At 39.4% G+C, this 15765-nt stretch overlaps 2 protein-coding genes across 2 annotated transcripts; both read right to left on the reverse strand.

The window, feature by feature from the left end:
* Window positions 1–2639: 2639 nt before the first annotated feature.
* Window positions 2640–4288, reverse strand: LOC115178610 (zinc finger protein 239-like). The gene is made up of 2 exons (XM_029739865.1): window positions 4270–4288; window positions 2640–3963 (listed from the first exon to the last, which is right to left on the reverse strand). Exons 1-2 carry the CDS (start codon window positions 4286–4288, stop codon window positions 2933–2935), a joined length of 1050 nt encoding a protein of 349 aa, XP_029595725.1. The 3' UTR covers window positions 2640–2932.
* Window positions 4289–8326: 4038 nt separating this feature from the next.
* LOC115178085 (zinc finger protein 773-like) lies at window positions 8327–15765 on the reverse strand. Its single transcript, XM_029739123.1, has 2 exons — window positions 14839–15765; window positions 8327–9474 (listed from the first exon to the last, which is right to left on the reverse strand). The coding sequence occupies exons 1-2, from the start codon at window positions 15302–15304 to the stop codon at window positions 8699–8701; spliced, it is 1242 nt and encodes a 413-aa protein (XP_029594983.1). The 5' UTR covers window positions 15305–15765; the 3' UTR covers window positions 8327–8698.

Here is a 15765-nt window from a genome sequence, read left to right on the forward strand (position 1 = left end):
GTATTATGACATCATTATTAACCCTTCCACTCTGGTATTATGACATCACTATTAACCCTTCCAGTCTGGTATTATGACATCACTATTAACCCTTCCACTCTGGTATTATGACATCACTATTAACCCTTCCATTCTGGTATTATGACATCATTATTAACCCTTCCATTCTGGTATTATGACATCATTATTAACCCTTCCATTCTGGTATTATGACATCATTATTAACCCTTCCAGTTTGGTATTATGACATCATTATTAACCCTTCCAGTCTGGTATTATGACATCATTATTAACCCTTCCATTCTGGTATTATGACATCATTATTAACCCTTCCAGTCTGGTATTATGACATCATTATTAACCCTTCCAGTCTGGTATTATGACATCATTGTACTTGTGTCTATGAGTGTCGATGTAAATGTTACTGAGAATATGACATAACAAGGAGCCCATTAAGCTAACAGACAGTTTGATCAGGCAGTAGCTAGAAAGGATTGACCTTCAGAACATGACACACAACACAAAACCATTGAAGCGCACACATTCAGTATGCAGGACAACAGAGAACATATCAACGAACAACTCATCAATGTTATCAGAACAACGTCGTCACATTTTAATACACCTTTAGCTTGACGACACCAAACAACAAAATGAAAGAGTTTCCAAGGTTAGAATCAAGAAACGCACATTCTATTCATATATTTAAGGGGAAAAGACAGGAACAGGGTTGTCTACTGTCACGGCTGTCATACGAAGGAGACCAAGGCGCAGCGTGTGTATCGTTCCACATTTTATTATAACTATGAAACTATGCAAGACAAACAAATAAACTACTAAACAAAAACAACAAACCGTGACGAAGAGGTGCAACATACACTAACTCAAAATAATCTCCTACAAAACCTAGTGGGAAAAACAACAACTTAAATATGATCCCCAATTAGAGACAACGATGACCAGCTGCCTCTTATTGGAAATCATCCCCAAAAAACCAACATAGAAATACATAAACTAGACAAAAACCCCAACATAGAAAAAAGAAACTAGAACCAACATAGACATAAATAAACTAGACAAAACCCCCAGTCACGCCCTGACCTACTCTATCATAGAAAATAAAAGCTTTCTATGGTCAGGACGTGACATCTACCCCTGGTCTATTTAATCATTTCCATTTAAAAATATATATAAATAATCAAATTAACATTATGGGATTATACTTGTATCCAATATATGAACGTGTATAAACAAAACACACATTTTTTAGAAAAAAATTAATTTAAAAATGTACAAAAGTATGTGAATCCTTTAGAATGACCTGGTTTTCTGCATAAATTGGTCATCAAATTTGATCTTATCTTCATCTCAGTCACAATAGACAAACACAGTGTGATTAAGCTAATAACACACAAATTGTATTTTTCTTGTCTATATTGAATACATAATTTAAACATTCACAATGTAGGTAGGAAAAAGTATGTGAACCCCGAGGCTAATTACTTTTACAAAAGCTAATTGGAGTCTGGAGTCAGCTAACCTGGAGTCCAATCAAGACGAGATTGGAGATGTTGGTTAGAGCTGCCTTGCCCTATAAAAAACACTCACAAAATGTGAGTTTGCTATTCACAAGAAGCATTGCCTGATGTGACCATGCCTCGAACAAAAGAGATCTCAAAAGACCTAAGATTGAGTTCTTGACTTGCATAAAGCTGGAAAGGGTTACAAAAGTATCTCTAAAAGCCTTAATGTTCATCAGTCCACGGTAAGACAAATTGTCTATAAACGGAAAAAGTTCAGCACTGTTGCTACTCTCCCTAGGAGTGGCCGTCCTGCAAAGATGACTGCAAGAGCATAGCACAGAATGCTCAATGAGGTTAAGAAGAATCCTAGTGTCAGCTAAAGACTTACAGAAATCTATGGAACATGCTAACATCTCTGTTGATGAGTCTATGATACGTAAAACACTAAACAAGAATGGTGTTCATGGGAGGACACCACAGAAGAAGACACTGCTGTCCAAAAAAAAACATTGCTGCACATCTGAAGTTTGCAAAAGTGCACCTGGATGTTCCACAAAGCTACTGGCAAAATATTCTGTGGTCAGATGAAACTACAGTTGAGTTGTTTGGAAGGAACACACAACACTGTGTGTGGAGAAAAAAGACACAGCACATCAACATCAAAACTCCATCCCAACTGTAAAGTATGGTGGAGGGAGCATCATGGTTTGGGGCTGCTTTGCTGCCTCAGGGCCTGGACAGCTTGCTATCATCGACGGAAAAATGAATTCCCAAGTTTATCAAGACATTTTGCAGGAGAATGTTAGGCTATATGTCTGCCAATTGAAGCTCAACAGAAGTTGGGTGATGCAACAGGACAACAACCCAAAATACAGAAGTAAATCATCAACAGAAGGGCTTCAACAGAAGAAAATACGCCTTCTGGAGTGGCCCAGTGAGAGTCCTGACCTCAACCCGATTGAGATGCTGTGGCATGACCTTAAGAGAGCAGTTCACACCAGACATCCCAAGAATTTCGCTGAACTGAAACAGTTTTGTAAAGACGAATGGTCCAAAATTCCTCCTGACCGTTGTGCAGGTCTGGTCCACAACTACAGAAAACATTTGGTCGAGGTTATTGCTGCCAAAAGAGGGTCAACCAGTTATTAAATCCAAGGGTTCACATACTTTTTCCACCCTGCACTGTGTGTTCAAACTAGACATGAAAACATAATTGTTTGTGTGGTATTAGTTTAAGCAGACTGTGTTTGTCTATTGTTGTGACCTACATGAAGATCAGATCAAATTTTATGACCAATTGATGCAGAAATCAAGGTATTTCCCAAAGGGTTCACATACTTTTTCTTGCCACTGTAAGCCTATTTTTAAGTAAGCTTTCATGTGGCATAAACAAAAACACAAATTCTCAGTCAAAAACATAAGTCAGAACACAGCCTCTCTATTCTCTCATGTGATTGCAGGTCCTCTGACTGGGAAAATGTCTTTCCACAATTAGAGCAGTGGTATGTCTTCTTCTCGAGTGTATTTGTATGTATTGTTTCATGCTCTTTCAGGTACATTAACCGGGTAAATGTCTTTCCACACTGGGAGCAGTGGTAGGTCTTATCTCCTCTTGTGTGTGTCCTGTCATGCTTATTTAGGCCAACTAACTTGGTAAAACTCTTTCCGCACAGAGAGCATTGGTAGGGCTTTTCTTGTGTGTGTGTCCTCTCATGCACTTTTAGGTTCCCCAAATGGGTAAAATACTTTCCACACAGGGTGCATTGGTATGGCTTCTCTCCTGTGTGCACTCTCTCATGCTGTTTCAGGTTCACTAACCCACTAAAGCTCTTTCCACAGTGGGAACAGTGGTAAGACCTTTCTCCTGTATGTATTCTCTCGTGTGTTTTCAGGCTCGCTAACCAAGTAAAATTAATTCCACATTGGGAGCAGTAATAAGGCTTCTCTCCTGTGTGTATTCTATTATGTATTTTCAGGGACCCTAACTCTGTAAATCTCTTTCCACACAGGGAGCATTGGTAGGGCTTTTCTTGTGTGTGTGTCCTTTCATGTGTTTTCAGGCTCCCTGACCACCTAAAACTCTCTCCACAGTGGGAACAGTTGTAAGGCATATCTCCTGTGTGTATTCTCTCATGCGTTGTCAGGGTGCCTAACGACCTAAAGTGCTTTCCACAATGGGAACAATGGTAAGGCTTCTCCCCTCTGTGTATTCTATCATGCTGTTTCAGGTTCTCTAAACGGGTAAACCTCTTTCCACACTGAGAGCAGTGGAAAGGCTTTTCTCCTCTGTGTGTCCTCTCATGCACTCTTAGGTTCTGTAACTTAGTAAAACTCTTTCCACAGAGGGAACAGTGGTATAGTCCTGTTGGTTTGGATGTCTCTGGGTCTGGTTCCCCTGAAGGACTCTTCCCGCTGTCAAAGTGAGAATCTGGTCTCTCTCCTGCCAAAGAAAAACAGAGTATTTAGTAAAACAGAAAGACCTGAATGAAACTTCAAAATGATAAAATGGCAGTGGTGGAAAAAGTACCCAATTGTGATACTTGAGTAAAACTATAGATACCTTAATAGAAAGTTACTCAAGTAAAAGTGAAAGTCACCCAGTAAAATACTACTGGGGAAAAATATAGATACCTTAATAGAAAGTCACCTGGAGTACTACTGGAGTAAAAGTCTAAAAGTATTTGGTTCTAAATACACTTAAGTATCAAAAGGGAAAGTATGAATCACTTCAAATTCCTTCTATTACGCAAAGCAGACACCACCATTTTCTTGTTTTTCAAATGTACAGATAGCCAGGGGCTATATAAATTATGCATTTTTGTTTAGTGAGTCCGCCAGATCAGAGGCAGTAGGGATGGCCACGTGTTCTCTTGATAAGTGCGTGAATTGGACCATTTTCCTGTCCTGCAACTTTTGGGTGTCAGGGAAAATGTATGGAGTAAAATGTACATTATTTTCTTTAGGAATGTAGTGGCGTAAAAGTCTTCCGGTACAGCTGGTGCTCTCATGCATTTTTCAGTGTTATTTGCCTCGAAGCGAGCATAGAATTAGTTTAGCTTGTCCGGTAGGCTCGTGTCACTGGGCAGCTCTTGGCTGTGCTTCCCTTTGTAGTCTGTAATGGTTTGCAGGCCCTGCCACATCCGACAAGCGTTTGCCTGTTTGATGGTTCGTCGGAGGGCATAACGGGATTTCTTATAAGTTTCCGGGTTAGAGTCCCGCTCCTTGAAAGCGGCAGCTCTAAGCTTTAGCTCAGTGCGGATGCTATCTGTAATCCATGGCTTCTGGTTGGGGTATGTACGTACGGTCACTGTGTGGACGACGTCATCGATGCACTTATTGATGAAGCCAATGACAGATGTGGTGTACTCCTCAATGCTATTGGAGGAATCCCGGAACATATTCCAGTCTGTGCTAGCAAAACAGTCGTGTAGCTTAGCATCGGCTTCCTCTGACCACTTTTTTATTGATCTAGTCACTGGTGCTTCCCGCTTAAATTTTTGCTTGTAAGCAGGAATCAGGAGGATGGAATTATGGTCAGATTTTGTAAAATGGAGGGCGGAGGAGAGCTTTGTATGCTTCTCTGTGTGTGGAGTATAGATGGTCCAGAGTTATTTTCCCTCTGGTTGCACATTTAACATGCTGATAGAAATTTGGTAAAACTGATTTAAGTTTCCCTGCATTAAAGGCCCCGGCCACTAGGAGCGCCGCTTCTGGGTGAGCGTTTACTTGTTTGCTTATGGCAGAATACAGCTCATTCAATCCTATCTTAGTGCCAGCCTCTGACTGTGGTGGTATGTAAACAGCTACAAAGAATATAGATGAAAACTCTCTTGGTAGGTAATGTGGTCTGCAGCTTATCATGAGAAACTCTTCCTCAAGCGAGCAATAGACTTCCTTAGACCCCGTGCACCAGCTGTTATTTATAAAAATACATAGACCGCCGCCCCTTGTCTTACCAGACGCAGCTGTTCTATCCTGCTGGTACAGCAGCGTATAACCAGCCAGCTGTATGTTGATATTGTCTTCGTTCAGCCACGACTCCGTGAAGCATAGGATGTTACAGTTTTTAATATCCCGTTGGTCGTTTAATCTTCCCAATAACTTGTCCATTTTATTGTCCAAAGATTGCATGTTTGCGAGCAGAATTGAGAGGAGTGGGGGTTTATTCGATCGCCTCCGACTTCTCAGAAGGCAGCCCGTCCTCCGGCCTCTCTTTTTCTGCCTCCTCTTCACGCAGATCACTGGGGTCGGGGCCTGTTCCCGAGGGAGTCGTATATCCTCTGCCTCGGGCTTTTTCTGCCTCCTCTTCACGCAGATCACTGGGGTCGGGGCCTGTTCCCGAGGGAGTCGTATATCCTCTGCCTCGGGCTCCTCAGAGTGGTGAAAGAAGAAAAATGATTCCGCTAGTCCGTAGTGAGTAACCGAGGTCCTGATGTCTAGAAGTTACTTTCGGTCAATAGAGACGATAGCGGCAACATTATGTACAAAAATAGTAAAAAAATAAGTTACAAACAACGCAGATAAACAAACAAAAAAACACATTCTGTTGGGGGAATGTAAAACGTCTGCCTTCTGCTCCATCTTACAATCACGGCGCAACTAGAGAACATTACCATCCCCTTCACTCTGTATTTTCCGCTGGCTGCCTCACCACAGAAAGCACTGAGCTAGGCTGAAACACCTGCATTTTGGAGCTGCCTCACTCAAGAAAGCAAAAATGTTTGTATGCGGCTTTATTAACGCAATATTTATTCATTCATTTTTTTTTAACATCGTTTGCAAACTGATGTGACATGTATTAACGCCAAAAATAACATGCAAAACAAGCAACCACAAAATATATATATATATATTAGAGGTCGACCGATTATGATTTTTCACCACCGATACCGATTATTGGAGGGCCAAAGATGCCGATTAATCGGCCAATTTAAAAAAAAAATTGTAATAATGACAATTACAACAATACTGAATGAACACTTATTTTAACATAATATAAAACATAAATAAAATCAATTTAGCCTCAAATAAATAATGAAACATGTTCAATTTGGTTTAAATAATGCAAAAACAAAGTGTTGGAGAAGACAGTAAAAGTGCAATATGTGCCATGTAAGAAAGCTAACATTTAAGTGCCTTGCTCAGAACATGAGAGCATATGAAAGCTGGTGGTTCCTTTTAACATGAGTCTTCAATATTCCCAGGTAAGAAGTTTTAGGTTGTAGTTATTATAGGAATTATAGGACTATTTCTCTCTATACGATTTGTATTTCATATACCTTTGACTATTGGATGTTCTTATAGGCACTTTAGTATTGCCAGTGTAACAGTATAGCTTCCGTCCCTCTCCTCGCTCCTATCTGGGCTCGAACCAGGAACACATCGACAACAGCCACCCTCGAAGCAGCGTTACCCATGTAGAGCAAGGGGAACAACTACTCCAAGTCTCAGAGCGAGTGACGTTTGAAACGCTATTAGCGCGCACCCGGTAACTAGCTAGCCATTTCACATCGGTTACACCAGCCTAATCTTGGGAGTTGATAGGCTTGAAGTCATAAACAGCGCAATGCATTGCGAAGAGCTGCTGGCAAAACGCACGAAAGTGCCGTTTGAATGAATGCTTACGAGCCTGCTGGTGCCTACCACCGCTCAGTCAGACTGCTCTATCAAATCATAGACTTAATTATAATATAATAAACACACAGAAATACGAGCCTTAGGTCATTAATATGGTCGAATCCGGAAACTATCATCTCGAAAACAAAACATTTTTTCTTTCAGTGAAATACGCAACCGGTCCGTATTTTACCTAACGGGTGGCATCCCTAAGTCTAAATATTCCTGTTACATTGCACAACCTTCAATGGTATGTCATAATTACGTACAATTCTGGCAAATTAGTTTGCAACGAGCCAGGCAATGAACGCAAGAGCAGTGACACAATTTCATGTTAGCAGGCAATATTAACTAAATATGCAGGTTTAAAAATATATACTTGTGTATTAATTTTAAAGAAAGGCATTGATGTTCATGGTTAGGTACACTGGTGCAACGACAGTGCTTTTTTCGCAAATGTGCTTGTTAAATCGTCACCCGTTTGTCGAAGTAGGCTGTGATTCGATGAGAAATGAACAGGCACCGCATCGATTATATGCAACGCAGGACACGTTAGATAAACTAGTAATATCATCAACCATGTGTAGTTAACTAGTGATTATGTTAAGATAAGTTTAATGCTAGCTAGCAACTTACCTTGGTTTCTTGCTGCCCTCGCGTAACAGGTAGTCAGCCTGCCAAGCAGGATCCTCGTGGAGTGCAATGTAAGGCAGGTGGTTAGAGCGTTGGACTAGCAACCAGAAGGTTGCAAAAACGAATCCCCCCTGAACAAGGCAGTTAACCCCCGTTCCTAGTCCGTCATTGAAAATAAGAATGTGTTCTTAATCTGACTTGCCTAGTTAAATAAAGGTGTAAAAAAATAAATTAAAAAAATTCATTAAAAAAATAAATAAATAAGAAACGGCAAATCGGTGGCCAAAAATACCGATTACCGATTGTTATGAAATATTGAAATTGGCCCTAATTAAATCGGCCATTCCGATTAGTCGGTCGACCTCTAATATATATATATACATATACATATACATATACATATACACATACATACATACATACATACATACATATACATATATATACATATATATATATATATATATATATATATATATATATATATATATACACACACACACACATCATATATCAATATATAAAAATATATTAGCTAAACAGGTGGGAATTCCTGTAAACCTTTTTTGAGTATGATTTAATGTGGTATTAAACAAAACCCCAAATTCTCAGTCAAAAACATAAGACAGAACACAGCGTCTCTATTCTCTCATGTGTTTTCAGGTCCTCTGACTGGGAAAATGTCTTTCCACAAATCAGAGCAGTGGTATGTCGTCTCCTCCTTTGTATTTGTATGAATTCTTTCATGGTCTTTCAGGTTCCATAACCAGGTAAATCTTATTCCACACTGAGAACAGTGGTAGATGTGTGTCCTCTCAATGTTTTCAGGATCCCTAACAAGGTAAAAGTCTTTCCACATCGGGAGCAGTGGTCAGGTGTGTCCTCTCATGTGATGTAAGGTCCTGTAATCGTGAAAATCTTTTTCCTCACTGGGAGAATTGGTAAGGCTTTTCTCCTGTGTGTATTCCTTTATGCCTTTTCAGGCTCGCTAAATGGGTAAAACTCTTTCCACAGAGGGAACACTTAAAAGGCTTTTCTCCCGTGTGTGTCCTCTCATGCTCTTTTAGATTGCCCAAAGTGGTCAAACTCTTTCCACACAGGGAGCAGTGGTGAGGCTTCTCTCCTGTATGTATTCTCTTATGTATTTTCAGGGTCTCTAAATGAGAAAAATACTTGCCACACTGGGAGCAGTAATAAGGCTTCTCTCCTGTGTGCATTCTCTCATGTGTTTTCAGGCTCCCTATCTGGGTAAAACTCTTTCCACACAGGGAACAGTGGTAAGGCTTCTCTCCTGAGTGTATTTTCTCGTGCTTTTTAAGATTGCCTAACATGGTAAAACTCTTTCCGCATAGGGAGCAGTGGTAAGGCTTCTCTCCTGTATGGATTCTCTCATGTATTTTCAGGCTTCCTAACTGAGTAAAACTCTTTCCACACTGGGAGCATTGGTAGGTCTTCCTCCCTGCTGTATGTATTTCTTCATGCCTATTCAGGGCCCTTAACCAGGTAAAACTCTTTCCACACTGGGAACATTGAAAAGGCTTTTCTCCTGTGTGCATCGTCTCATGCTGTTTTAGGTTCCAGAACCGGGTAAAACTCTTTCCACAGTGGGAGCAGTGATGTGGTCTTGCTGGTTTGGACATCTCTGGGTCTGGTTCCCCTGAAGGACTCTTCCTGCTGTCAGAGTGAGAGTCTGGTCCCTCTCCTGCCAAAGACAGAGTATTTAGTGAAACTGAGACATGATACAACTGTCTTCCTATGAGGTTTAATCCAGAATAGATCCCTCAATAACAAATAAAGAGTGGCTGTTGTGATTTATAGGCCAATAAAAACACTATTTAACTTTATGGTTGTTATGCATGCATTAGACCTAATGGATAAATAGACTAGTCAGTATAGGATACATGTATTAGACCTAATGGATAATAGACTAGTCAGTATAGGATACATATATTAGACCTAATGGATAATAGACTAGTCAGTATAGGATACATGTATTAGACCTAATGGATAATAGACTAGTCAGTATAGGATACATGTATTAGACCTAATGGATAAATAGACGTCAGTATAGGATACATGTATTAGACCTAACAGATAAATAGACGTCAGTATAGGATACATGTATAGAATAAGGCTGTAACGTAACAAAATGTGGAAAAAGTCAAAGGGTCTGAATACTTTCTGAATGCACTGTATATCACTGACACTTTTCTAGGAACAGGTTTCTGATATTCTATTGATGATATTAATTGAGAACATGTTTTATTTTTGGATCTATGATTTCATAACTCGTTTTAATCATATTGTGGATTATTTAAATTATATTAAGGGGCTGTGTTAGTGTGTACCACCATCTCTATTTAAACTATATTGAGGGGCTGTGTTAGTGTACCACCATCTCTATTTAAACTATATTGAGGGGCTGTGTTAGTGTGTACCACCATCTCTATTTAAACTATATTGAGGGGCTGTGTTAGTGTACCACCATCTCTATTTAAACTATATTGAGGGGCTGTGTTAGTGTGTACCACCATCTCTATTTAAACTATATTGAGGGGATGTGTTGTGTACCACCATCTCTATTTAAACTATATTGAGGGGCTGTGTTGTTGTGTACCACCATCTCTATTTAAACTATATTGAGGGGCTGTGTTGTTGTGTACCACCATCTCTATTTGCAGTAATTCATAGTCCATTATATTGTGAAAGGTTTGTCTCATTGAGTCATTTTATATCATTAATTCATATTATTTTAATCTACTCATATTTCAACATTGGTATCTTATTCTACTCTAATGTATTAGCTACCATGGAGCCTTATTATATTCTAATGTATTAGTTACCATGGAGCCTTATTATATTCTACTGTATTAGCTACCATGGAGCCTTATTATATTCTAATGTATTAGCTACCATGGAGCCTTATTATATTCTAATGTATTAGCTACCATGGAGCCTTATTATATTCTAATGTATTAGCTACCATGGTGCCTTATTCTACTGTATTAGCTACCATGGAGCCTTATTCTATTCTAATGTATTAGCTACCATGGAGCCTTATTCTATTATAATGTATTAGCTACCATGGTGCCTTATTCTATTCTAATGTATTAGCTACCATGGAGCCTTATTATATTCTAATGTATTAGCTACCATGGAGCCTTATTATATTCTAATGTATTAGCTACCATGGAGCCTTATTATATTCTAATGTATTAGCTACCATGGAGCCTTATTATATTCTAATGTATTAGCTACCATGGAGCCTTATTCTACTGTATTAGCTACCATGGTGACTTATTCTATTTTAATGTATTAGCTACCATGGAGCCTTATTCTATTCTAATGTATTAGCTACCATGGTGCCTTATTATATTATAATGTATTAGCTACCATGGAGCCTTATTCTATTCTAATGTATTAGCTACCATGGAGCCTTATTATATTATAATGTATTAGCTACCATGGAGCCTTATTATATTCTATTGTATTAGCTACCATGGAGCCTTATTCTATTCTAATGTATTAGCTACCATGGAGCCTTATTATATTCTACTGTATTATCTACCATGGAGCCTTATTATATTCTAATGTATTAGCTACCATGGAGCCTTATTATATTCTATTGTATTAGCTACCATGGAGCCTTATTCTATTCTAATGTATTAGCTACCATGGAGCCTTATTATATTCTAATGTATTAGCTACCATGGAGCCTTATTATATTCTAATGTATTAGCTACCATGGAGCCTTATTCTATTATAATGTATTAGCTACCATGGAGCTTTATTGTAATGTATTAGCTACCATGGAGCCTTATTCTATTCTATTGTATTAGCTACCATGGAGCCTTATTATATTCTAATGTATTAGCTACCATGGAGCCTTATTCTATTCTAATGTATTAGTTACCATGGAGCCTTATTATATTCTAATGTATTAGCTACCATGGAGCCTTATTATATTCTAATGTATTAGCTACCATGGAGCCTTATTATATTCTACTGTATTAGCTACCATGGAGCCTTATTCAACAGTATTAGCTACCATGGAGCCTTATTCTATTCTAATGTATTACAGTGAATAAAGCCAACCCTCAGACTCCTCTTTCCTTTTCCCCATGTGAACCATATTGAATAAAGACAATATTCAACATTCTAAATAAGAAGCCCAACTGTATTACATTTCTATAGCGCTTTTAGATATATCAATCTGATGTCTCAGGTTCAGCCTAATGAATAGGTTCCCTTTAATCTGATGTCTCAGGTTCAGCCTAATGAATAGGTTCCCTTTAATCTGATGTCTCAGGTTCAGCCTAATGAATAGGTTCCCTTTAATCTGATGTCTCAGGTTCAGACTAATGAATAGGTTCCCTTTAATCTGATGTCTCAGGTTCAGCCTAATGAATAGGTTCCCTTTAATCTGATGTCTCAGGTTCAGCCTAATGAATGTTCCCTTTAATTTTGCACGTTGCACACCTCAGGCGAGCAATACCTCGAGACTTCTTTAATATTAGACATCGCGCACCAGCTGTTATTGACAAATAGACACACCCCCCCAGCCCTCGTCTTACCAGACATAACTTCTCTGTCCTACCGATGCACAGTAAACCCAGCCAGCTCTATATTATCTATGTCGTTGTTCAGCTACGGTGAAACATAATATTACAGCTTTTAATGTCCCGTTGGTAGGATACACGTGCGTTTTGTTTTCAAACAACGTTGGCCAATAGAAGGGTTGGTAGTGTATGTTTACTCACTCGCCCGACCTCCGCCCCCTTTTTCTCCGTCTTTTCTTCACGCAAATGACGGGGATTTGGGCTTGTTCTCGAGAAAGCAGTATATCTTAGGGCTCATCTTTAGGCCTGGTCGGGTATCTGCAGTATATCCTTCACCTCGGACTCGTTAAAGAAAAAAATCTTTGTTCAGTTCGAGGTGAGTAATCGCTGTTCTGATGTCCAGAAGTTATTTTTGGTCATAAGAAACGGTAGCAGCAACAACATGTACAAAATACGTTCAAAGATAAGTTTTAAAAAAATGACGAAATAGCACAATTGGTTAGGAGCCCGTAAAATGGCAGCCATCCTCCCCGGCGCTATTAAGTACAATAACTTATCAATGACCCAAGCCCAGCTCATAATGCTTCAGCAAATGTACATTATCCCATGGGTGTTGGCAGACACAATATAAGTAACCTAATTTATGTCCCTCTAACCAGTGGTGTAAAGTACTTAAGTAAAAATACTTCAAAGTACTACTTAAGTACTTTTTTGGGGCATCTGTACTTTATTTATTTTTTGGACAACTTTTACTTCACAACATCCCTTAAGAAAATAATGTACTTTTTACAACATACATTTTCCTTGACACCCAAAAGTACTCGTTACATTTTGAACGCTTAGCAGGACAGGAAAGTGGTCCAATTCACACACTTATCAAGAGAACACGTGGGCATCCCTACTGCCTATGGTCTGGAGGACTCACTAAACACATGCTTCGTTTGTAAATTATGTCTGAGTGTCGGAGTGTGCCACTGCCTATCTGTACAATTTTAAAACAAGAAAATTATGCTATCTGCTTTGCTTAATACTTTTACTGTTGATAGTTATGTATATTTTAGCAATTCCATTTACTTTTGATACTTAAGTATTTTTAGAACCAAGTAGTATTTTACTGGCTAATAATGCTCGATTATGTGTGTGATATTAACAGAGGTATATTTTCTTGATGATTTAAATATTGACTTTAATATCAACAAGCTGCCCACTCAAGAAAAAGCCTCAAACTGTAACCAGTGCCTGCAACCTGGTTCAGGTTATCAGTAACCCTGGATTGTAAACTGTCATGGTGAAAACATGTTGATACAACAGTAGCTAAGATGGGGAGAAGTATAACAAATAAAGCGATGCTCTGCCTTCTTAAACAACACTATCAACAAGGCAGGTCCTACAGGCCCTAGTTTTGTCGCACCTGGTCTACTGTTCAGTCGTGTGGTCAGGTGCAACAAGGAGGGACCTAGGAAAATTTAAATTGGCTCAGAATAGGGCGGCACAGCTGGCCCTTGGATGTACACGGAAAGCTAACATTAATGATAGGCATATCAATCTCTCAGGGCTAAAGGTGGAGGAGAGATTGACTTCATCACTACTTGTTTTTGTAAGAAGTGTTGACATGCTGAATGTACCGAGCTGTCTGTTTGAACTACTGGCCCACAGCTCGGACACCCATGCCTACCCCACAAGACATGTCACCAGAGGTCTCTTCACAATCCCCAGGTACAGAACAGAATATGGGAGGCGCACAGTACTACATAGAGCCATGACTACATGGAACTCTATTCCAAATCATGTAACTGATGCAAGTACAAGTACAGTAGAATCAGATTTGGGGAAAAAACGGATAAAAATACACATTATGGAACAGTGGGGACTGTGAAGAGACACATAGACACATGCATACACATGATAATATGCACACTACACACCTACACATAGACTATGTATTGTAGATATGTGGTAGTTGAGTAGTGGCCTGATGGAACACACTTAATGTGTTGTGAAAAGCATTATGAAATATAATGTCATGTAAAAAAAATAAAAAATCATATATAACTGCCTTAATGTTGCTGGACCCCAGGAAGTAGCTGCTGCCTTGGCAGGAACTAATGGGGATCCATAATAAACCCCAGGAAGAGTAGCTGCTGCCTTGACAGGACCTAATGGGGATCCATAATAAACCCCAGGAAGAACAGCTGCTGCCTTGGCAGGAACTAATGGGGATCCATAATAAACCCCAGGAAGAGTAGCTGCTGTAATGCACAACCTAAAAGGGATCCTTAATAAATACAAAGGGAACTACCTCCATGTTTTGAGGATATATAGTGTTAATTTACAATTCCATTGTTTACAAGCAATGGAGTAAAACAAACTTATATTTTGGGTGCTGATGGAGTACAACAGTTGAATTAAGTTCAATGAATCAATGGCGAGGCCCAGAGCCATATATTAAAACGATACATTAATTCAACAAGGGCAGTTTGTGACCCTGCTTTTAAGACGGTACTCACTGGTGTTAATCAGATCTTCAGTCTCCTCTTCCTCACCTTCATCTCCCAAAACGTCTTCCTCATCCTCTTTTCTTAAGATAGCCTCCTCTGACACTCCAATGGGTTCTTTCTCTTCTTTCACTATAACATCCTCCTCCTCTTCTTTCAATGTGATGGCCTCCTCTTCCTCCTCTTTAATTCTGGAAGCTTCTACCTCCTCTTCTTCCACTGTGACAGCCTCTATCCCCTCTTCATCTTTCACTCTAAAAGTTTCTTTCTCTTCTTTCATTCTAACATTATCAGCCTCTTCTTCCAATGTGATACTGATAGCCTCCTCATCCTCCTCTTTCATTCTGAAAGCTTCTTCCTCTCCTTTTACTGAAACATCCTCCGCTTCTTCTTTCACGACAATGTTCAGTCCCAGAGCTTCTTTCTCCGTCCAGCCGACCTCTTCTTTAGCAGGAGGAGAGTAGCTTAGTGAGCTCATGGTCGGAGATGTTAGCTAGTTAGCATTAACGACTAGCCTGGTTCTAAGCTAATTTAGCAATCCAGCTAGCTACTAACTTAACAACGTATATATTTAATTAAATGGGGAAACTAGCTATACGAAATAAGTATGTTTAAAACACAGGGACCAATATACACCGAAACAGTCTAAAGAGCTAATACGTCTCGGCTATATCGGCTAACAAGCTACGGAGGTGGCTGACAAGCTATTGTTGAAGAAACTTCCCGTCCACCAGATTATACGTCACGCTGGTAGCAACGCCGGAAAGACGCACATCGCCATCTGCGGACTGGAGTAGGGAAGTTGATTGATTAGTGCATATTTGTAATGAGTATACAATCAAAACAAATTTTACATTTGCTACACACAGTGGTGTAAAGTACTTAGGTAAAAAAATACTTCAAAGTTCTACTTAAGTCGTGTTTTGGGGGTATCTGTAT

Source organism: Salmo trutta, chromosome 38, assembly GCF_901001165.1.
Source record: "Salmo trutta chromosome 38, fSalTru1.1, whole genome shotgun sequence".
In the NCBI taxonomy this organism is placed as follows: Eukaryota; Metazoa; Chordata; class Actinopteri; order Salmoniformes; family Salmonidae; genus Salmo; species Salmo trutta.